Source organism: Pristis pectinata, chromosome 30 (genome assembly GCF_009764475.1).
Source record: "Pristis pectinata isolate sPriPec2 chromosome 30, sPriPec2.1.pri, whole genome shotgun sequence".
Taxonomy (NCBI): Eukaryota; Metazoa; Chordata; class Chondrichthyes; order Rhinopristiformes; family Pristidae; genus Pristis; species Pristis pectinata.
This window is the reverse complement of record NC_067434.1, coordinates 10708440-10725059: the sequence shown is the minus strand read 5'-3', so window position 1 is coordinate 10725059 and position 16620 is coordinate 10708440. Positions and strand designations below refer to the sequence as shown.

Sequence of the window (16620 nt, the reverse complement as noted above, 5' to 3'; positions counted from 1 at the left end):
TTTATCACACATGCATTACTTTCCACATTGCATCACAATGAGGTATGTGTTCAGCCAAGGCGATAATGTATGTGCTAAGAACTTTTGGTTGTTTTTGTTAGGCAAGAGTATTAATATTTACAGAACCAAAGTGGCTGGATCGAGTTGCTATACAAATAGGTTCCAATTCAACTGAACAATTCAATGAGTCCAGAACTAGGGGGCATAGATGCAGGGTGAGAGGGGAGAGATTTAAAAGGGACCTGAGGGGCAATTTTTTCACGCAGAGGGTGGTGAATATACGGAATGAGCTGCCAGAGGAAATGGTTGCGGCAGATACAATAGTATCATTTAAGAAGCATTTGGATAGGTACATGGAGGGGAGGTGCCTGGAGGGATATGGGCCAAACGCAGGAAATTGGGACTAGCCAGGTGGACAATGTGGTTGGCATGGACTCGTTGGGCCAAAGGGCATGTATCCATGCTGTATTGCTCTATGAGTCTATACCATTGGAACAGACTCATAGGGTTAACCCTCTCCCCTCTATCTTTCAGTCCAGATGAGGGATCTCAGCCCAAAACGTTGACTGTCCATTAATCTCCACAAATGCTGCCTGACCCATTGAGTTCCTCCAGCATTTTGTTTGTTGCTCCAGATTCCAGCACCTGCAGTCCCTTAAGGGATTAATCACTTGGTTCTCTTTCGGTGCTCCCAGTGCTTCTTTCAACTTATATTAAACCAACGCCAACAAAACCAACCCAAACATTGCTGCCTGATTCAACCAAAAAATTAAATGTTTCCTATTTCTTCTGTCTATTTTATCCATAGATAAAAATAAGTGTTCAAATATAGAAATCCAAAATAAGAAACATGATTCATAAAACTACTGACTGACTTCTTCATGGTAAACCAGAGCATTTACGGGCCATGGGCTTTTTCAGACATGAGAGAAAATCCATTATGATTACAACAGAATCGTAGGTATTGATAGCAGAGACAACCAAGCTCAATGACAATTCCAATAGTGGACTTTCTGATACATTAGCAATTTGGCCCCAGTACGAAGGCTGTGTGCATTTAATAATGACCATTTGTGTCACTTGAACTTGATGTATGAGACGTGTTTAATAGCCTGAGTGCAGGGGGTTGGCTGAGAATGATTCTGAACTTATTTTGTCTTTGGATAGACTGGCAACATTTTATAATATTCTAATTTTGGTTTTGTGTCTTGGCTTTAAAAGTGAGCAAACAAAAAGAAGAGATGCTAAAATCATTGTTGTTGTAAAGAGCCTCTTAACTGAGAGAGCTATTGAGTCATATAGCACGGAATTGGGTCCTTTGGCCCACTGAGTCCACGCCAAACATCAGACACCTCTTCACAGTAATCTTATATTGATCCTATTTGTTATTCTCCTCACTTTCTCAACAACTCCTCCCTCTCCCAGATTCTACCTCTCACCTACACACTAGGGACAATTTACAGGACAATTAACCTACCAACCTGTATGCCTTTGGCATGTAGGAGGAAACAGGAGCACTTGGGGGAAAACCCACACAGTCACAGGGAGAATGTGCAAACTCCACACACATAGTACCCGAGGTCAGGATTGAACCCATGTCTGAGGCAGCAGTTCTACAACAAAGAGTTCCTCAAAGTTGTTGCTCAAATTGCACCACTGGTTTCACAAGAAAGATCACTTACGATGATGCTATGTGGGGATTCTGTAAGTGCAAGTGAATATTTGTCTCAGTAATGGAGGCTAGTCAAAATGATGGCAGCAGATGGCAACATGCTCTTTTAACCAGTGTCAAGGCCAGTCATTCCTCACCATAAGGAAACTAAAGCAGAGAGAAGATGCTCTCATGTCTTTACAGCTGGCAATCTATTACGATCCTTTGCAATATCATGCAATGTTAATGTGGAAAATTGACTTTACTTGTTGAAGCTCTCTGAAGGTTAAAAATGTCCTCAGTGGTCCATGCACCTCTGGAAGCAAGGAGTGCAGCAAACTACTTCGAAAGCAATTCTTCTTTTCTGGTGAAGATATCCATGCACCTTGTGTTGTCTAGTATGCCCACAAGCAACTTGGGTGAGACTGGGAACTCAGAAAGGTCAAACTGAAACTCATATCTCTCTGATCCAAAACAGTGCTTCAACTTGTGAATCTCTTAATCACTGATTAGAGGTAAAATAATGATAGATTTCCAACAAATTTCAGTCAGTGAAAGGCCATTTCTTCATATTACTGGTGTTACTTTCAAAGTTACTCCTTTATTTCAACATCACTTCAGGGTAGGTATCAGTCAAGAGCTGGTATCTCAGCTGGTTGAAATATTCCTGGGAATGTGTGAGCAGAATTCCAGCCCATCTCTCCATTTCCCCTGTATGCCATTGTTTCTTTCCATATTTTCCTCAAAGTGCAGACTCACAGATATCAACAACATTGGTGGCCATGCAGATTGAGAGTCAAATATTTGAGAAAAAATGTTTTGGGGCCATCTGAGATATAGGGAAGGTGTTTGTTTTCCACTGACTAAATATATTGGACATGCAGTTTTGTTCCACATTACTCCTTGCTTTGTGTTCCTGGTTATCCCCTTCCAGTACTCATTCAAGTATCTATCATAAACCATAGATGGATCATAAAACTTGGAAAGAATCTTACATACAATAACATTGGAAAAGAGCCTTGAGCCATGAAACTGCTTACAGGAATCTAAGCAAGCAAAGCATGTGAAAGCTATTTGTTTAAATATGACTTATCTTTACAAAAATACAAAGGTCAGCTACTGCTGGTGAATAATTCTTCACTGATTATTCCTCAAGCTTCAAGACATTCATGCAAACTGCAATAAGTGATCAAACAATGCTCCCCCTATATAGAAACTTCTGTTGCCTGGTCGCAGGTGTTAAATCTATTAACCCGTCAAGCCAGCACATTGTGCACTGTCCCCAAACTGTTTAGGTGTTTGTATTTTACTGCACAGGTTCCATCTAAAATGTCAGTCTATCTTTCTCCTGGAGTGATACTTTAGTTAAAATCCTAATCTAATTTTCTTTTATTGGATATATGTAAAACATCATTCTGATTTTTTTTCCAGTTAAGTGTTACAGTAATTCTTTTCACATCGGGTATGCTAAACATGCAATCTAGTAACACATGCAGTTTGAACTCTAAAATTCAGTTCCATTAAAATCAATGTATTTAATCCATTCTCGCCATCAAAGTATAAGTCTTTCTTTGTCCTTAGGGATCTATCCAACTGCAAGGGAGTCAAGTGAATGAGTTCACAGCAAACCCTGAGGAGCCTGGTAAACACCTCTTTGAGATTGTCCCAGGTAAGAACGTTGAACTTGTTGCTCTCTGTCCCTGTCTATAGATGAACTTAAAGGTCCTTCAATGTTATTGTTTATTTCGATATGTTCTGCTCCTGGCATGATTACAATGTTACATTCAGATCACTTTGTGATCAGTGAACCATCCCCTAAATGTGATCTTGTACCCTGTGTGTCACCATATCGTACGGTTAATCCAGCATACAAGGGTTTTGACACAATGGACAATTTGATTTATTTTGCTTGTTAAGCATGTACTTTGAATAATGTATTACTCACAGACACTTCCAGGATGTTATCATGACAGAATTTCTTTTATTTATCCTTTTGTGATCTCATGTCACTTATGCTTTCTTTGTCAGACGGTAACCCGTTCGTATGTTTATTCCAAGTCAATTCTGCTACCATCAGAGGTTCCTCTAAATGCTTTTTCCATCTTCCTTTCTCTGATTATTTGAGAGAATTTGCTTTGCCATAACAATCACATGTGCTCAGAGCATCATATAATGGAGTATGTAAGTTGAACTCTGGTTCAACTCCATGGAGACGATTGGAACCAAACTTCAGAGGTGGATTTTAATGTGTATGGTATTATAAGGCTCATTTAGTGTATGCAAACAAGGTTGTTTCCATTCATTGTCTCTTCAGATCAAGTGCCTTCAACCTGAAGGAGGGTGGAAGATAAATAGCATAATTGCCTGAGAATTTCAGTAATGGTCTGCTACATGTGAAAACTACAAGATGCATAGGTGAACAAATGATGTGGTGTGCTTGTTCAGTGACTTGGCTCCTCTCTCAAGCAAATTAATAGACGGTGATTGCAAGATGTAAATGAGTTTAACAGATGCATGGAAATTGCTTCCTTGGTGAATTCTAGTTGTCCATTTGATCGGCTGGGGTAGAATGTCTTCCATGACAGATAGTCCCAGACAGCTACAGCCAGTCCCCTGAAGTATATCTTCCAATGGCATTAACTCCACCTAACTGGTACAACAATCGAGGTTGTTAAACTGTCAGCATTGTTATTACAAATGCTGCTACAAAGCCTCTGCTGTCTGTTTATTTGATTGCTGTACTCTCAGCAAAGAGACCTAACCATAATGCGAAAGAGGTCTGGGCAAACTAATTAAGTTAATCTTGATTAATGGAATCACTTTATATCAGATTCTTATAATTTAATTCAGGGACATGTCTTATAGAAGACGGTGCCATTTCAGAGAGGGGAGTATGATGATGATTTCGCAAAGACTCTATTCACTGGCTCCCTGGCAGGATGGACTTTCTTGAGTTTAGTTCTGTCGTGACCCTAAGTAGGGAGTCACTGAATGGAACTAAAAGGTCCAAAGAAGCACTTACAAAGCAGAGACTCCTATAATTCATTTCAGGATTCGTTCAACATAAGCCAAAATCCAAGGCTGTCTCATGCACTGTATCTATTAATGAAATTACAAAACTACAGTCACTCAGCATTCTTGTGAGCAATCCAAGCAATTTCCCCACTCTTCTTTGTAGCCAGACTATCAACGTTTTTAAAATGGATTTATGATTAAGTTGCACATCATGCACAGCAGAAATATCATGTTGCACCAAATGTACTAGAAACCACAGAATATGCAACTGTTAAACCAGGCTGTTTATAGTTGGGGCAATGTGAACTGTTTGCCCCCTTTTAATTAAATCCTGATGGTGAGATAGAATAGCAAGGAGCTTACAAAAGGTAAGGTAAATCGTGATTAAGGCCATTCAACCAACCATGGGTCATTAGGGTGACATGATGGCACAGTGCTTAGTGCTTCTGCCTCACCACTCCAAGGACCCAAGTTCGATCCTGACCTTGGATGGCATCTGTGAGGAGCTTACATGTTCTCTTGCTTGGATTTCCATTGGATGTTCCCATTTCCTCCTACTTCCCAGCTGGTAAGTTAATTAGCTACTATAAATTTTCTGGTAAGTGGTTAAAAAAAGCACAAAGGTTAGTTAATAGGCACATAAGAGAAGATAACTTGCAGAGGTATCGGGAAGTAAGGAGTGTGGGAGGGGCTGATGGAATTGGTCTATAGGGAGCCAGCATCAGCTTCCTTCTGTATCACAGTAACTCCACTTCTTCAGAAATGCTCCTTGTTTTTCCCCAAGCTATCATTCACCATACCTGTCTCCTCACCCAATTGACACATCAACACTTTGATAAGTTATATCAGGTTTTTCATCTTGATATTCATATCAAAATCACTTCTTTACTTGGAGAACTTCCAAATAAGAATGTGAAATTTGTCTTTTCCTGATTTGAATCTGTGTATCCACAGTCTAAAACAACATTTCCTTATGTTGTAGATTGGAGCTTTTTCCTCTTCTTACTATCCTTCCACCACAATTATAAAGTGGATCGTTGTAATATTACTCACATGCAGAAAGACATCCCAAGGCATGTTCAAGCAGGAGGTTGTCTCAGATCACCTTACATTGAGGAGGAGATGCAGTAAAATACATAAGAAGAACAGAAAAATGTGAAACTTGAGGCAGGTGGGTTGTTGGGAAGGAGAGTATTGGGGAAATTGTGCTTAGTGAAGGGGATGATGTCAAAGAGAACCAGAGGGTTGTTTGAATAACCAGTGTAACAGGTGAATGAAGAGTAATCTAAGGAGATCACTGAACAAAGTTGAGATGATGCCCTCGAGGGAAGCAGAAGTGAGGATGGTTGTAAAAAACAGACATGTGATCTGAACCAGGTGTTTAAAGAGTGAAGAGGATTCAAAAGAATAGATTTCTGCTCAGGGAGATCAAGAGCAATACAACAATTTTGAATTAGTTTGAAGCCATTCAGGTGAGAAATCAGGAAATACTTTATCATATGAAAGGGAGCTTGTCGATAAATGAACATTCCATTTACATGTTGTCGCTCCAGCGTTATTGATTCTTTGGGCTATCTGTCTTTCATTTATAATTCTGTTTTTTGCTGTAATACTGAAACAATCTCTGTCCATAGAAACCCTGTACTAAACTGTCAATAATGTATTTTTCCCAGCTTTCTCAATTTGCAAAATTTCAATTTACTAAACGTTTCCTGAAAAGCATCCCTTTTGCACAAAATTGATGAATTATTGTATAAATTTGGAACTCTCCACCACAAGAAGTTGTGATGGTGGGTCACTTTGAACTTTCAAGCCCATAGGGTTTTGTTGGATAAGGGGAAGTGGAGCAAAAACAGGGCAAATTTTCTCCGTGGATCAACTGTGACTGTATTGAATAGAAGAACCAGCTCAAAGATCTGAATGTTCCTCTGTTTCTATGAGCACTTTGAAGTCAACCTACAAAGAATCAATGGGTCTCTAATGCAAAAGGAGCTGGGGGCTAAGTGTGGATGGAATACAAATGGATCATCGTGAATGATTGCAACTTGGGGATGCTAAAGGTGGAGGAAATGGTTGGGAGAACATTGGTAAAATTAGCCTTGAAGTGGGGAAGGTCCAGGCTCAGAAAATGCAGGGAAAACTTATCTGTTGACTGTTTCATTTTCCACAGATGCTTGTCTGACCTGCTGAGGTTTATCCAGCATTTTCTTTTCTTTCTAATTTCCAATATCGCAATTGTTTTGATTTTCTGGTATAGATTCAGATTTTGGCAGGGATGATATTTGGGAATGGGCAAGGAAAAAAGCTGGAATGCTGATCAAGTACGTACAAATGAAAAAAGCTGAGATAAAGTTCCATCCCAAAAAGCAACCATCCACACTGGTAAAGTAGCACCAAATTTTCACCAGTGTGTGACAATTGTGGAATTCACTGCCCAACTGCACTGTCAAGGATGCCTTCACCAAACCAGCTACACAGACTCAAGGAGGTTGTTCAGTACTACCTTCTGAAGGATAACTAGGGGTGGAGACTTCATGATAGCATTACAAACAATATTCACATCCTAAAAATGAATTAAACAAAATACTTGAAGCAATAATATGGGCAGAGGAAGAGAAGCAACTTATAATATGAGAAGAGAGTTTGATGTAGATGATTATAAAGAAGGCAAGGAGGACAAGGAGGGAGGAGGGGTGAGGTGAAGTGGGGTGGGTGTATAATCTACAGCTCCTTCTCTGCGCGTTTTTGAAGATGTTTATCATAGGTAACTCCCAGTTGCCCCCTTATCATTAGGGACTATCCTCACAAGAAAGCATTTGGCAAAAGGCTTTCTATTTATAAAGAGAATTTACACACAACTGGCATCACGAAATTGAACAAATTGGATTGAAAATCTTATTAAAATAATGACAAATGATTAAATGGGAAGCACTCTCAATAAAAAGTAATGCTCCTCAACTTTCTTGTCACACATTTAACTTCACTAAATATGCTGACCCTGTTCACATTAACTATATTTTTGAGGTTATGTTCACCATTTAAGGAAGCAACAACTATTAAAATAAACCTAACACTTTGTGAAATCCAGTATGCTGGTAACATCTGGCGGAGTGGAAAACCCCAGTCTAAACATACAGTTTATTAGAAATTCTGATACAATTCTCACTTCTTCAGTGTCTGAGCTGACTCATGACTTTTCTGTATTATGTTTATGTCGTTGCAATGTTAAATCAGAATGACATTCTCAATATCCAGCCACTTAATTCAACATGCCTCCATTCTATGAAGGTCCACTCAGAGTGGTAGCTGGAGATTTGTTTCTCTCAGCTTCTTGTAAATGGATGTACATATACTGCCCTGTGTTTCTGGTAGTGGAAGGGTGTAACATGGCAACTGTTCAACCTTCTTGCCTTCACAGGACTGACTGGGCAGTCAGTCATGAGCTGCTATCCAGGAAAATTGCCTATGCTACTCACATCTTGCTTAATTCATTAACAGCACCCGTGTCTTCTGAACAACCCAACCATCAGCAGGTTCCAGCATAACTTAATTTAATATGATAAATTTAAGGGAATGTATGAACTGCGTAAGTACCCATGGTGTTCAGCGCTGTGCAGGGCTTAAAATAAGGAACAATCAGGATTGTGGTACAGATGCAGTTCCACAGTTTTAAGTCCATTAATTATGATTGACTTTAATTTCACCATTTGGGGGCTCCAGAGAAATGTTTTAATGGGAAAGAAGAGGTTTCAGAGGTGGAAATTTCAGGGTAGTTTAGATAAAATAGAGAAATGCAAGGGATGCTGCAGGGCCGACAGATACCAGAGGCAAGCTGTGCCTCCTCTTCAGAGGCAGCCCCTCAGGACTGGGGACAACTCTGGTTTTGTGGGTGACTGATAAGTCCGAAGTGGAAAGTGCAGACTCTTCCACAGATGGGGAAGTAGATGGATGTCAGTTTATGTGGTGGCCCTCTCCTTTCACCACTTATGTAAGGCTTCTGGTACATCGGCTGAAAGGTGTTGATATCACTCCACGTGCTCCTTCTCCACTTTGACCATTCATGGACCAGAGATCCTCAGGAGTTAGTGGGGATGTTGCATTTCCTCAGTAAGATAAGGTAAGATAAGATAGGATATCTTTATTAGTCACATGTACATTGAAACACACAGTAAAATGCATCTTTTGCATAGAGTGTTCTGGGGCAGCCCGCAAATGTTGCCATGCTTCCGGCGCCAACATAGCATGCCCACAACTTCCTAACCCGTACGTCTTTGGAATGTGGGAGGAAACCGGAGCACCCAGAGGAAACCCACGCAGACACGGGGAGAATGTACAAACTCCTTACAGACAGTGGCCAGAAGTGAACCCAGGTCGCTGGCACTGTAAAACGTTACGCTAACTGCTACACTACCGTGCCTGCCTAAAATGGGACTTTGAGCAAATTTTTGAATCTTTTCCTCTATCTGCACGGTGTCTTCCTGTAACAAAGCTCGGAATAGAATGGTGGTTTTGGGAGTCTTGATGTTCAACATGAGAAAGATGTGTCCTGCCAGGTGAGGGAAGGAGGCACTAAGGTTTAAGTTTCAAGGCAATTTTTATTCCCATCCTCTGAAATTTTTATTCCCATCTGAAGTCTGTCATTTTAGACTCTCAAGCCCCCTTGAGGTTTCCTGTCATAATGTTCTTTGGTAGTTCTGATGGACTCAGAAGGTTCTCCTGTTACTACGGGTGTGTTAGTTATGTTCTCTCTGAGTACAGTTCTGCTCCAATCTCCTTCCAAGTGTATACATCTAGTGTAGTACAATGAGGTTTAGCAATGTATGGAGTCAGTAACAACCAGAAGGGGTCAGTGCGCCAGACATTAGATAATAATTCCCTGCACAAAAATGCATCTCCAATCAGCAGAAAGAAAGAGTCTGGAGAAGATGGCTGTCTGGTATTGTTACCACTGTTAATATGAGAGATGAATTCACCTGCCAATGTAGATTAAATCTAAACTTGGCCAAAATGTTGATTTTCATCTTAAAATCGCGTCATGTTTCAGGCTAAGTTGAAAGGAAAAATCTTCAAATTCAAGCACATGTCACAAAGGAGGTAATTTGAAATGAAAATTGTCCCTTCGAAACAAATGTGCTGTTTGAAGAACATTGTTCGGGCACCCAATCATAAGTACTTGAGTTTGTCTTTGTTTTGTGTATATGCAGGAAGGGACTGTAGATGTTGATAGAGGCATTTGAAACATGAATCTCACCAGAACCACCCGTTCAAAGGATTCCAATGCAACTCCAAAATGAACGAGAAATTTTCAGAATTCAAATTTCCTGTTTCAAGTTGACTTGCATGTATTGTCACATCATTTGGCAGATCAGTGGTAGAGTAATGCTATACATAATTACTGGCCAGGGTTCTGGATTCAGAGGCATGAGTTCAAATCCAACCAAATGGAGAATTTGAATTTAAGTGATTAAATAAACCTGAAATTCAAAATAACAACAACAATAGTACTACGGCTTATTGTTAAAAACATATTTGGTTTAGGAAAGAAAACCTCCCATAATTTTGCGGTCTTCATCTGTGTGTGACTCAAAATGTAGCAATGTGTTAATTCTTTACCAACTTCCCCAGTTCAGGGGCATAGGCAATAAATGCTGGCATTCCCAATGACCTCCACAAGCCGTGGTAAATATATTTTTTTTAAATTTCCCCTACCCCTTGCAGACGGTATCTTTATGTTTCATCTATGGTATGAGCAAGATGACAAAAACTCAATCCATTGGCAGAAATATTTATGTTATGGCACCAGGTAATTATAGACCAGTTAGTCTAATGTTGGTGGTAGGGAAATTGCTGGAAAATATTCTGAGGGCCGGGATTAATTTATTTAAGTTTTTGAAGAGGTAAAAAAATATACTGATGAGGAAAGTGTAGGGTTGATGTGGTTTGCATGGACTTCAGTAAGGCCTTTGACAAAGTACCACACAGCAGTCTGGTGCAAAAGCATGGAATCCAAGGCAAGTTGGCAAATTGGATCCAAAATTAGCGTGGCAATAGGAGGCAGAGAGTGGTGGTGGAGGTTTGGTTTTGTGACTGGAAACCTAAGACTGGCAGTGTACCACAAGGATTAGTGCTGGGACCTTTGCTGTTTTCTATACACATGAATAACTTGGATGTGAATATAGGGTGTATGATTAGTATGTCTGCAGATAACATGAAAATTGGTGGCATTCTTAATAGTGAGGAGGGTGGTCTTAGGCTACTGAATGTTATTGATCAGTCAGTAAGTTGGGCAGGTCAATGGCAGATTGAAGTTGATCTTGGTGTGAGATGATGCATTTTGCGAGGGGGTGTCAAATAATACACTATGAATGGTAGGGCACTCAGGAATATTGTGGAACGAAGGGAGTTTGGTATATGTTCAAAGATCCCTGAAGGTAGCAGCACTGATGGACAGGGCGGTGAGGAAAGTGTATGGGATGCTGGTCTTCATTCGTCTCGCAGTGAAGTCAAACTTCCTCTCCCCAAACCAAGTAAGACACTATTGTTGGAGAAGCAGGCTTGAAGGAACTGTTTTTTATGGTAAAGTTAAAATCATGAAATTAATGCAAGTTGACACCATTAACAGCTGGTGAAGATCCAATATTTATCTCAACTAAAACCCTCCACTTTCTCCCATTTTCTTTGTTTACATGATGTAGGGATAACATACAAATCTTCTGCACTGATGTTTTCTTTATTGTTCAACATGTGCCTTCTTCACAAGTGCAAATGAACCACATCGGTCACTCTGAAATGAGAATAGAATGCCTAATTCCTTCCAGTAAAATTGATTAAAATGTGAAATGTTGTAAATAAATTACTAGAACAGTTTGGAGTAAAGATTTGAAGATCTAAGGTCAGAGCCCATTCAGTTAAATTCTGAAATGTAAAAACTAGTACCAAAATTATAGCACTGTCCTATTAACCCATGTGCTTCACTAGGCATTTTGCAATGGGAAATCAGCCATTATTTCTCAGTCTGTACCACACCAGCAATGTTGTTCAGTTGTGGGATGTGGGCATAGGGGCAAAAGTTAGCATTTATTGGCCATTCTTGAATGCCCTTGCAAAGGGAAACAATGAGCCACTTTCTTACTGCAGCAGTCTATCTGATGGTATGGAATTCTAGGAATTAGACATTCCCTATCTAATAGCACTGTGAGATTAGCTTCTCTACACAGAAAGCTGTGGCTCAACAAAGCAGTCTCCATCATCTTCTCAAGTGTAATTAGAGAGGACTATCAACTGTAGGCTTTGCCATCTACACAACGTTGGTGAGACTGCACTTGGAGTATTGTCTTCAGTTTTGGTTGCCCTATTATCGGAAAGACATCATTAAACTGGAAAGAGTGCGGAGAACATTGACAAGGATGCTACCAGGACTTGAGGGCCTGAGTTATTGGGACTTTATTCCTTGGAACACAGGAGATTGAGGGGTGAATTATAGGGGTGTATAAATCATGAGGGGTAGAGATAGGGTGAATGTACCTAGTCTTTTCCAAGCGAAGGGGAACTAAAAACTAGAGGGCATAGGTTTAAGGTGAGCGGGTAAAAGATTTAAAAGCGGCAACTTCTTTATGCAGAGGGTGGTGCGTGTACGGAACAAGCTGCCAGTGGAGCGGTTGAGGAGGTGCAATAACAACATTTAAAAGACATTTAGATAAGTACATGAATAGGAGGGGTTTGGAGGGATATGAGCCAAACATGCGCAAATAGGACTAACTTGATAGGCACTGTGGTTGGTATGGATGAGTTGGGCCAAAGGGTCTGTTTCCATGTGTATTACTCTATGACTCTATGACTCTACGCTCACATCTTGTGAGAAAATGAAGAATTCCAAAGACGTATGGGTTAGGAAGTTGTGGGCGTGCTATGTTAGCGCCAGAAGCGTGGAGACACTTGCAGGTTGCCCCCCAGAACACTCTACGCAAAAAGTGCATTTCACTGTGTATTTCGATGTACATGTGACTAATAAAGAAATCTCGTCGTATATTCAAAGTAGCTCATACTCACATATCCATTTACATTACTCTCTTTAGTAGTAAATAATAAAGAAGGTAGACTACACCACCTTTCCCAATGGACAAAGTACTTTTGAAAAGTGGAACCGCTGCTATGTAGGTGATTGCTTTAGACAAGATGAAATTTTGGGAAATAAGTACTGGTAAGATCCAAACTCCTAAAAAATTCTCTGTCTCTTTGATTTGGTTAAAATAAACGATGAGGCGATAAGTCCAGCATTTCACTTTGCATTTCCTGACACGTTTATTTCTAAAGAGCTAGAGCAAGCGACACATACTGCATTCCACAAGGGCAAGCACTGGGGATTGGTAACAATACAGGGAACGTATAGTTCAGCAAAACATTGTGGGTCAAAGGGCCCATACTGTGCTCTACCTTTCTATAATAGATCAGTCAGGTGTGGCAAAAGAAGAAACTGCAAAACAATATTAACGTGTCATCTTTTCTACAGGTGTTGAAACTACCTACATTTTCAGCTCTCTACTTGCTATTTAACAATTGTAATCATCCCTTTTATCCTATTTGGAAAATTAAACAAGAAACTAATTATTAAAGGAATTTTATTTGAAGTATCATGTAATCTAAAAATCTTAAGTAGAATTGTGATTTATTTTAAGTCTGAAGCATTCTGGAGGTTGTTGGGGCAAATCTTTTCCCACAAAAATCACTGACGCAATCTTCTGCTGGGAATCTGGATCCTTGAACTTCCACTGGCAGACCTTCCACTGCCCTCTGCCTTGGCACTGGCAGCCTGCCGAGCTTTTAGACAGGCAAATCTGCAGAGACTTTTGGTCTCAGCCCAGTCTGGAAAGAGAGTGACAGTCAAAGTTGTTAGGTTGTCTGGCCATTGAATATTTGAGAGTGTTTTTGACATTTAGCAAGATTGGAACAATAAAAGTGGAAAATGTTTTTACTTTTGGAATTCCAAATATAAATGTAAAACACTGAAAGTCACTTTGGCACAGGAGTGTGGAGACTCATTGCAAGCTGCTCTCTATAGATCTACTCATTACCCTTACAATAATCATTCTACACTTTTAAATTTCATCAATGCACTCTGTACTACCTCAATGCATGCTATACTAACCCAATGTAACTGCACTGTGTAATGAATTGACCTGTACGATCGGTATGCAAGACAAGTTTTTCACTGTATCTCGGTACAGGTGACAATAATAAATCAATACCAATAATCATAAAAAACAACTGCTTGCCTTTGTTCTATCTGCACCATTGTCCCCCATTTAGTTGAATGGAAACTTTTGTGCTTGCACCAGATTTTAACCCATAGCAGGTTCAGCAGGCAGGCTCGTCAGTCAAAGAGCTGGGAAACCTGCAGAAGATCGCATTGCCCCATTAGACTCCATGAGGACCAGAACAGAAGATGCTTCTGTCATCTTAGACTGATTCCAGCACCTCTGCAGAGTAACAAACAATCTGCTGGAGGAACTCAGCGGGTCGAGCAGCATCTGAGGGAGGAAAGGAATCATCAACATTTTGGGTTGAAACCCTGCATCAGGACTGAGAGTGGAGAGGGAAGACGGCCAGCATAAAGGAGGGAAGGGGAGTGGTAAAACAGAAGTCCAAGGTGATTGGTGGACTGAGGAGGGATGAAAGATGACAGGCAGGTAGTGCCAGGAAGGGGAGGGGAGGGATAGAGTTGGGAGGCAATAGCAGGTGAATGATAGATGGAGGCAGATAAAGAGAGAGGGAAAAAAATGAGAGGCAGATGAAGCAAAGTTGGGGGTGGCGAGTGTGAAGGTTGGAGACAGCTGCTGGAGGGAGATAAGCAGGAGCAGAAAGGTCTCCCAGTGCTGGACTCTGATAAGTAAAGGAGGTGAGAATGGGAACCATTAGGGGAGAGGTGTATGGCAAACAGAACCAGAATCAGATTGTGTGTGTGTGTGTGTGGTGTGTGTGTGTGTGTGTGTGGTGTGTTTGTGGGTGTGTGTGTGTGTTTGTGTGTGTGTGTGTGTGTTTGTGGGTGTGTGTGTTTGTGGGTGTGTGTGTGTTGTGTGTGTGTGTGTGTTTGTGGGTGTGTGTGTTTGTGGGTGTGTGTGTGTTTGTGGGTGTGGGTGTTTGTGGGTGTGTGTGTGTGTTTGTGGGTGTGTGTGTTTGTGTGTGTTGTGGGTGTGTGTGTGTGTGTGTGTTTGTGGGTGTGTGTGTTTGTGTGTGTGTGTGTGTGTTTGTGGGTGTGTGTGTGTGTTTGTGGGTGTGGGTGTGTGAGTGTGGGTGTGTGGTGGGGGTGTGAACCTGTAGGTGAATTATATGTGTATTGGGTGGATGGAACCAGGAGGGGTAGGGGGACGAAGATGGGTGATGGGGGCCTGGGGGTGGAGGGTGGGAAAGGGGACAAAAATGGGAGGAGCGGAGGAGGATTGGAAGGTGGGGGCGGGTGCGGAATCCAAAAAGGGACAGAGGTACCCAGGTGTCAGGTGGAGAATCTATCTTGATATATTTAGAAACCTTCTGAATTTCATATGATAAAAGTACAAAAAAAAACAACTTTAGTTATGAGGCTTGTTTTCCTGGGGCGAAGGAAGCTGATGAGATTTAGCTATATAAAATTAGGTGAAGCACAGCTACAGTGGATAGTCAGAACCTTTTGTTTCCATGATAGGGGTGTCAAAAACAAGTGAACATAGGTTTAAGGTGAGAGGAAGGGCCTTTAAAGAGCATTGAAGGGCAAAGAATTTTACACCAAGAGTGGTTGATATCTGGAACTCGCTGCCAGAGGAAGTGGTGGAATCAGATACAATCACTGCATTAAGGAAACACTTAGATGGACACTTAAGCAGCCAAGGCATAGAGAGATACGGACCTAATGCAAGCAAATTTGATCAGTGAAGGTGCAAAAAGTTCAGCAATGGACATAATGGGTTAAAGAGCCCATTTTTGTGCTGTACAACTCTATGACTCCATGTCAATTTGCGTACAAAGCACTCCTATAACCATGTTGTCCATTTTAGAGAATGCCTGGAGGACATAAATATTGAACGGGTCATTGCTTGTCTTCAGATGGTGTTGTGGGATCTTTTACATTCATCTATTTTAACATTTCATTTGAAAGTCAGTATCTCTGACTATATGGCATTCCTCAGTGGTATGGTACACTGAAGAATCGGTCTAGGGTGCTGAACTCAACATTCTGACAGAGGTGAAAGTGCAGCCTCTGAGCCAAGGGAGGGTGAATTTTACCATTAAATACATGGATTGCTCTGTTCAGTGTAAAGTTTTGAAAAAGTCGTATATTTTTTTTAAGTGATAACTAGTAGAATGTCTAGCAGTGCATTGCAAAACATATAGCACCAACCTATCTGCCAACATAACTTATTCAAACTTGTTCCTTATTCAAGGCAGAGGTAGACACAATTGCCCCTAAAGTAGGCAGATTCAAAAATCTGGTTATTTGAAAGAAGTTTAACAAAGTCACCTCAAATTATGCAACGTGTTTGGTTCATTCAACTAACTCACCTTCAGAAGACCAACCCTGAAACCCTGGAAAGGGCTACTGTTTTGTTTTCAACATGGTTTGTCAAGTTTTCCACTGAGCTGTGTAAATGTGAACCCACATTAGTATGAAATTGACACTGATTTTGACAATGCCCTTGAGCACTTGTGTAAGGAGATGATCATAGATTGCTGACTGCATTGATGGAGAAACTGACATAAACTTTCAGGTTTCCCAGGGGGATACTGAGTTCAGAGCTCAATCCCAATGGCACTTTTTTGGACTTCTTTTCAGATGCTTTTTCCTTATGAAATGTTTTATCATATTACATGACAACAGGAAGTTAGCTATGAACAGAAGTGAGTTATTCATATGCACTGAAGCCCCTTTAAAGGTTCCTTTTTGTATCTACCTCCATGAAGTTTGTGCTTTATCTCCAGACTGT

The 16620-nt window shown here is 40.7% G+C and overlaps 1 protein-coding gene across 1 annotated transcript in view; it reads left to right on the top strand.

The window, feature by feature from the left end:
* LOC127584571 (rho GTPase-activating protein 22-like) overlaps positions 1-16620 on the top strand; it is a 370172-nt gene that overhangs the window by 97958 nt on the left and 255594 nt on the right. The window contains exon 3 of the mRNA XM_052041345.1: positions 3233-3320. Coding sequence (XP_051897305.1) covers positions 3233-3320 — 88 coding nt within the window. The remainder of the gene's footprint in view (positions 1-3232; positions 3321-16620) is intronic.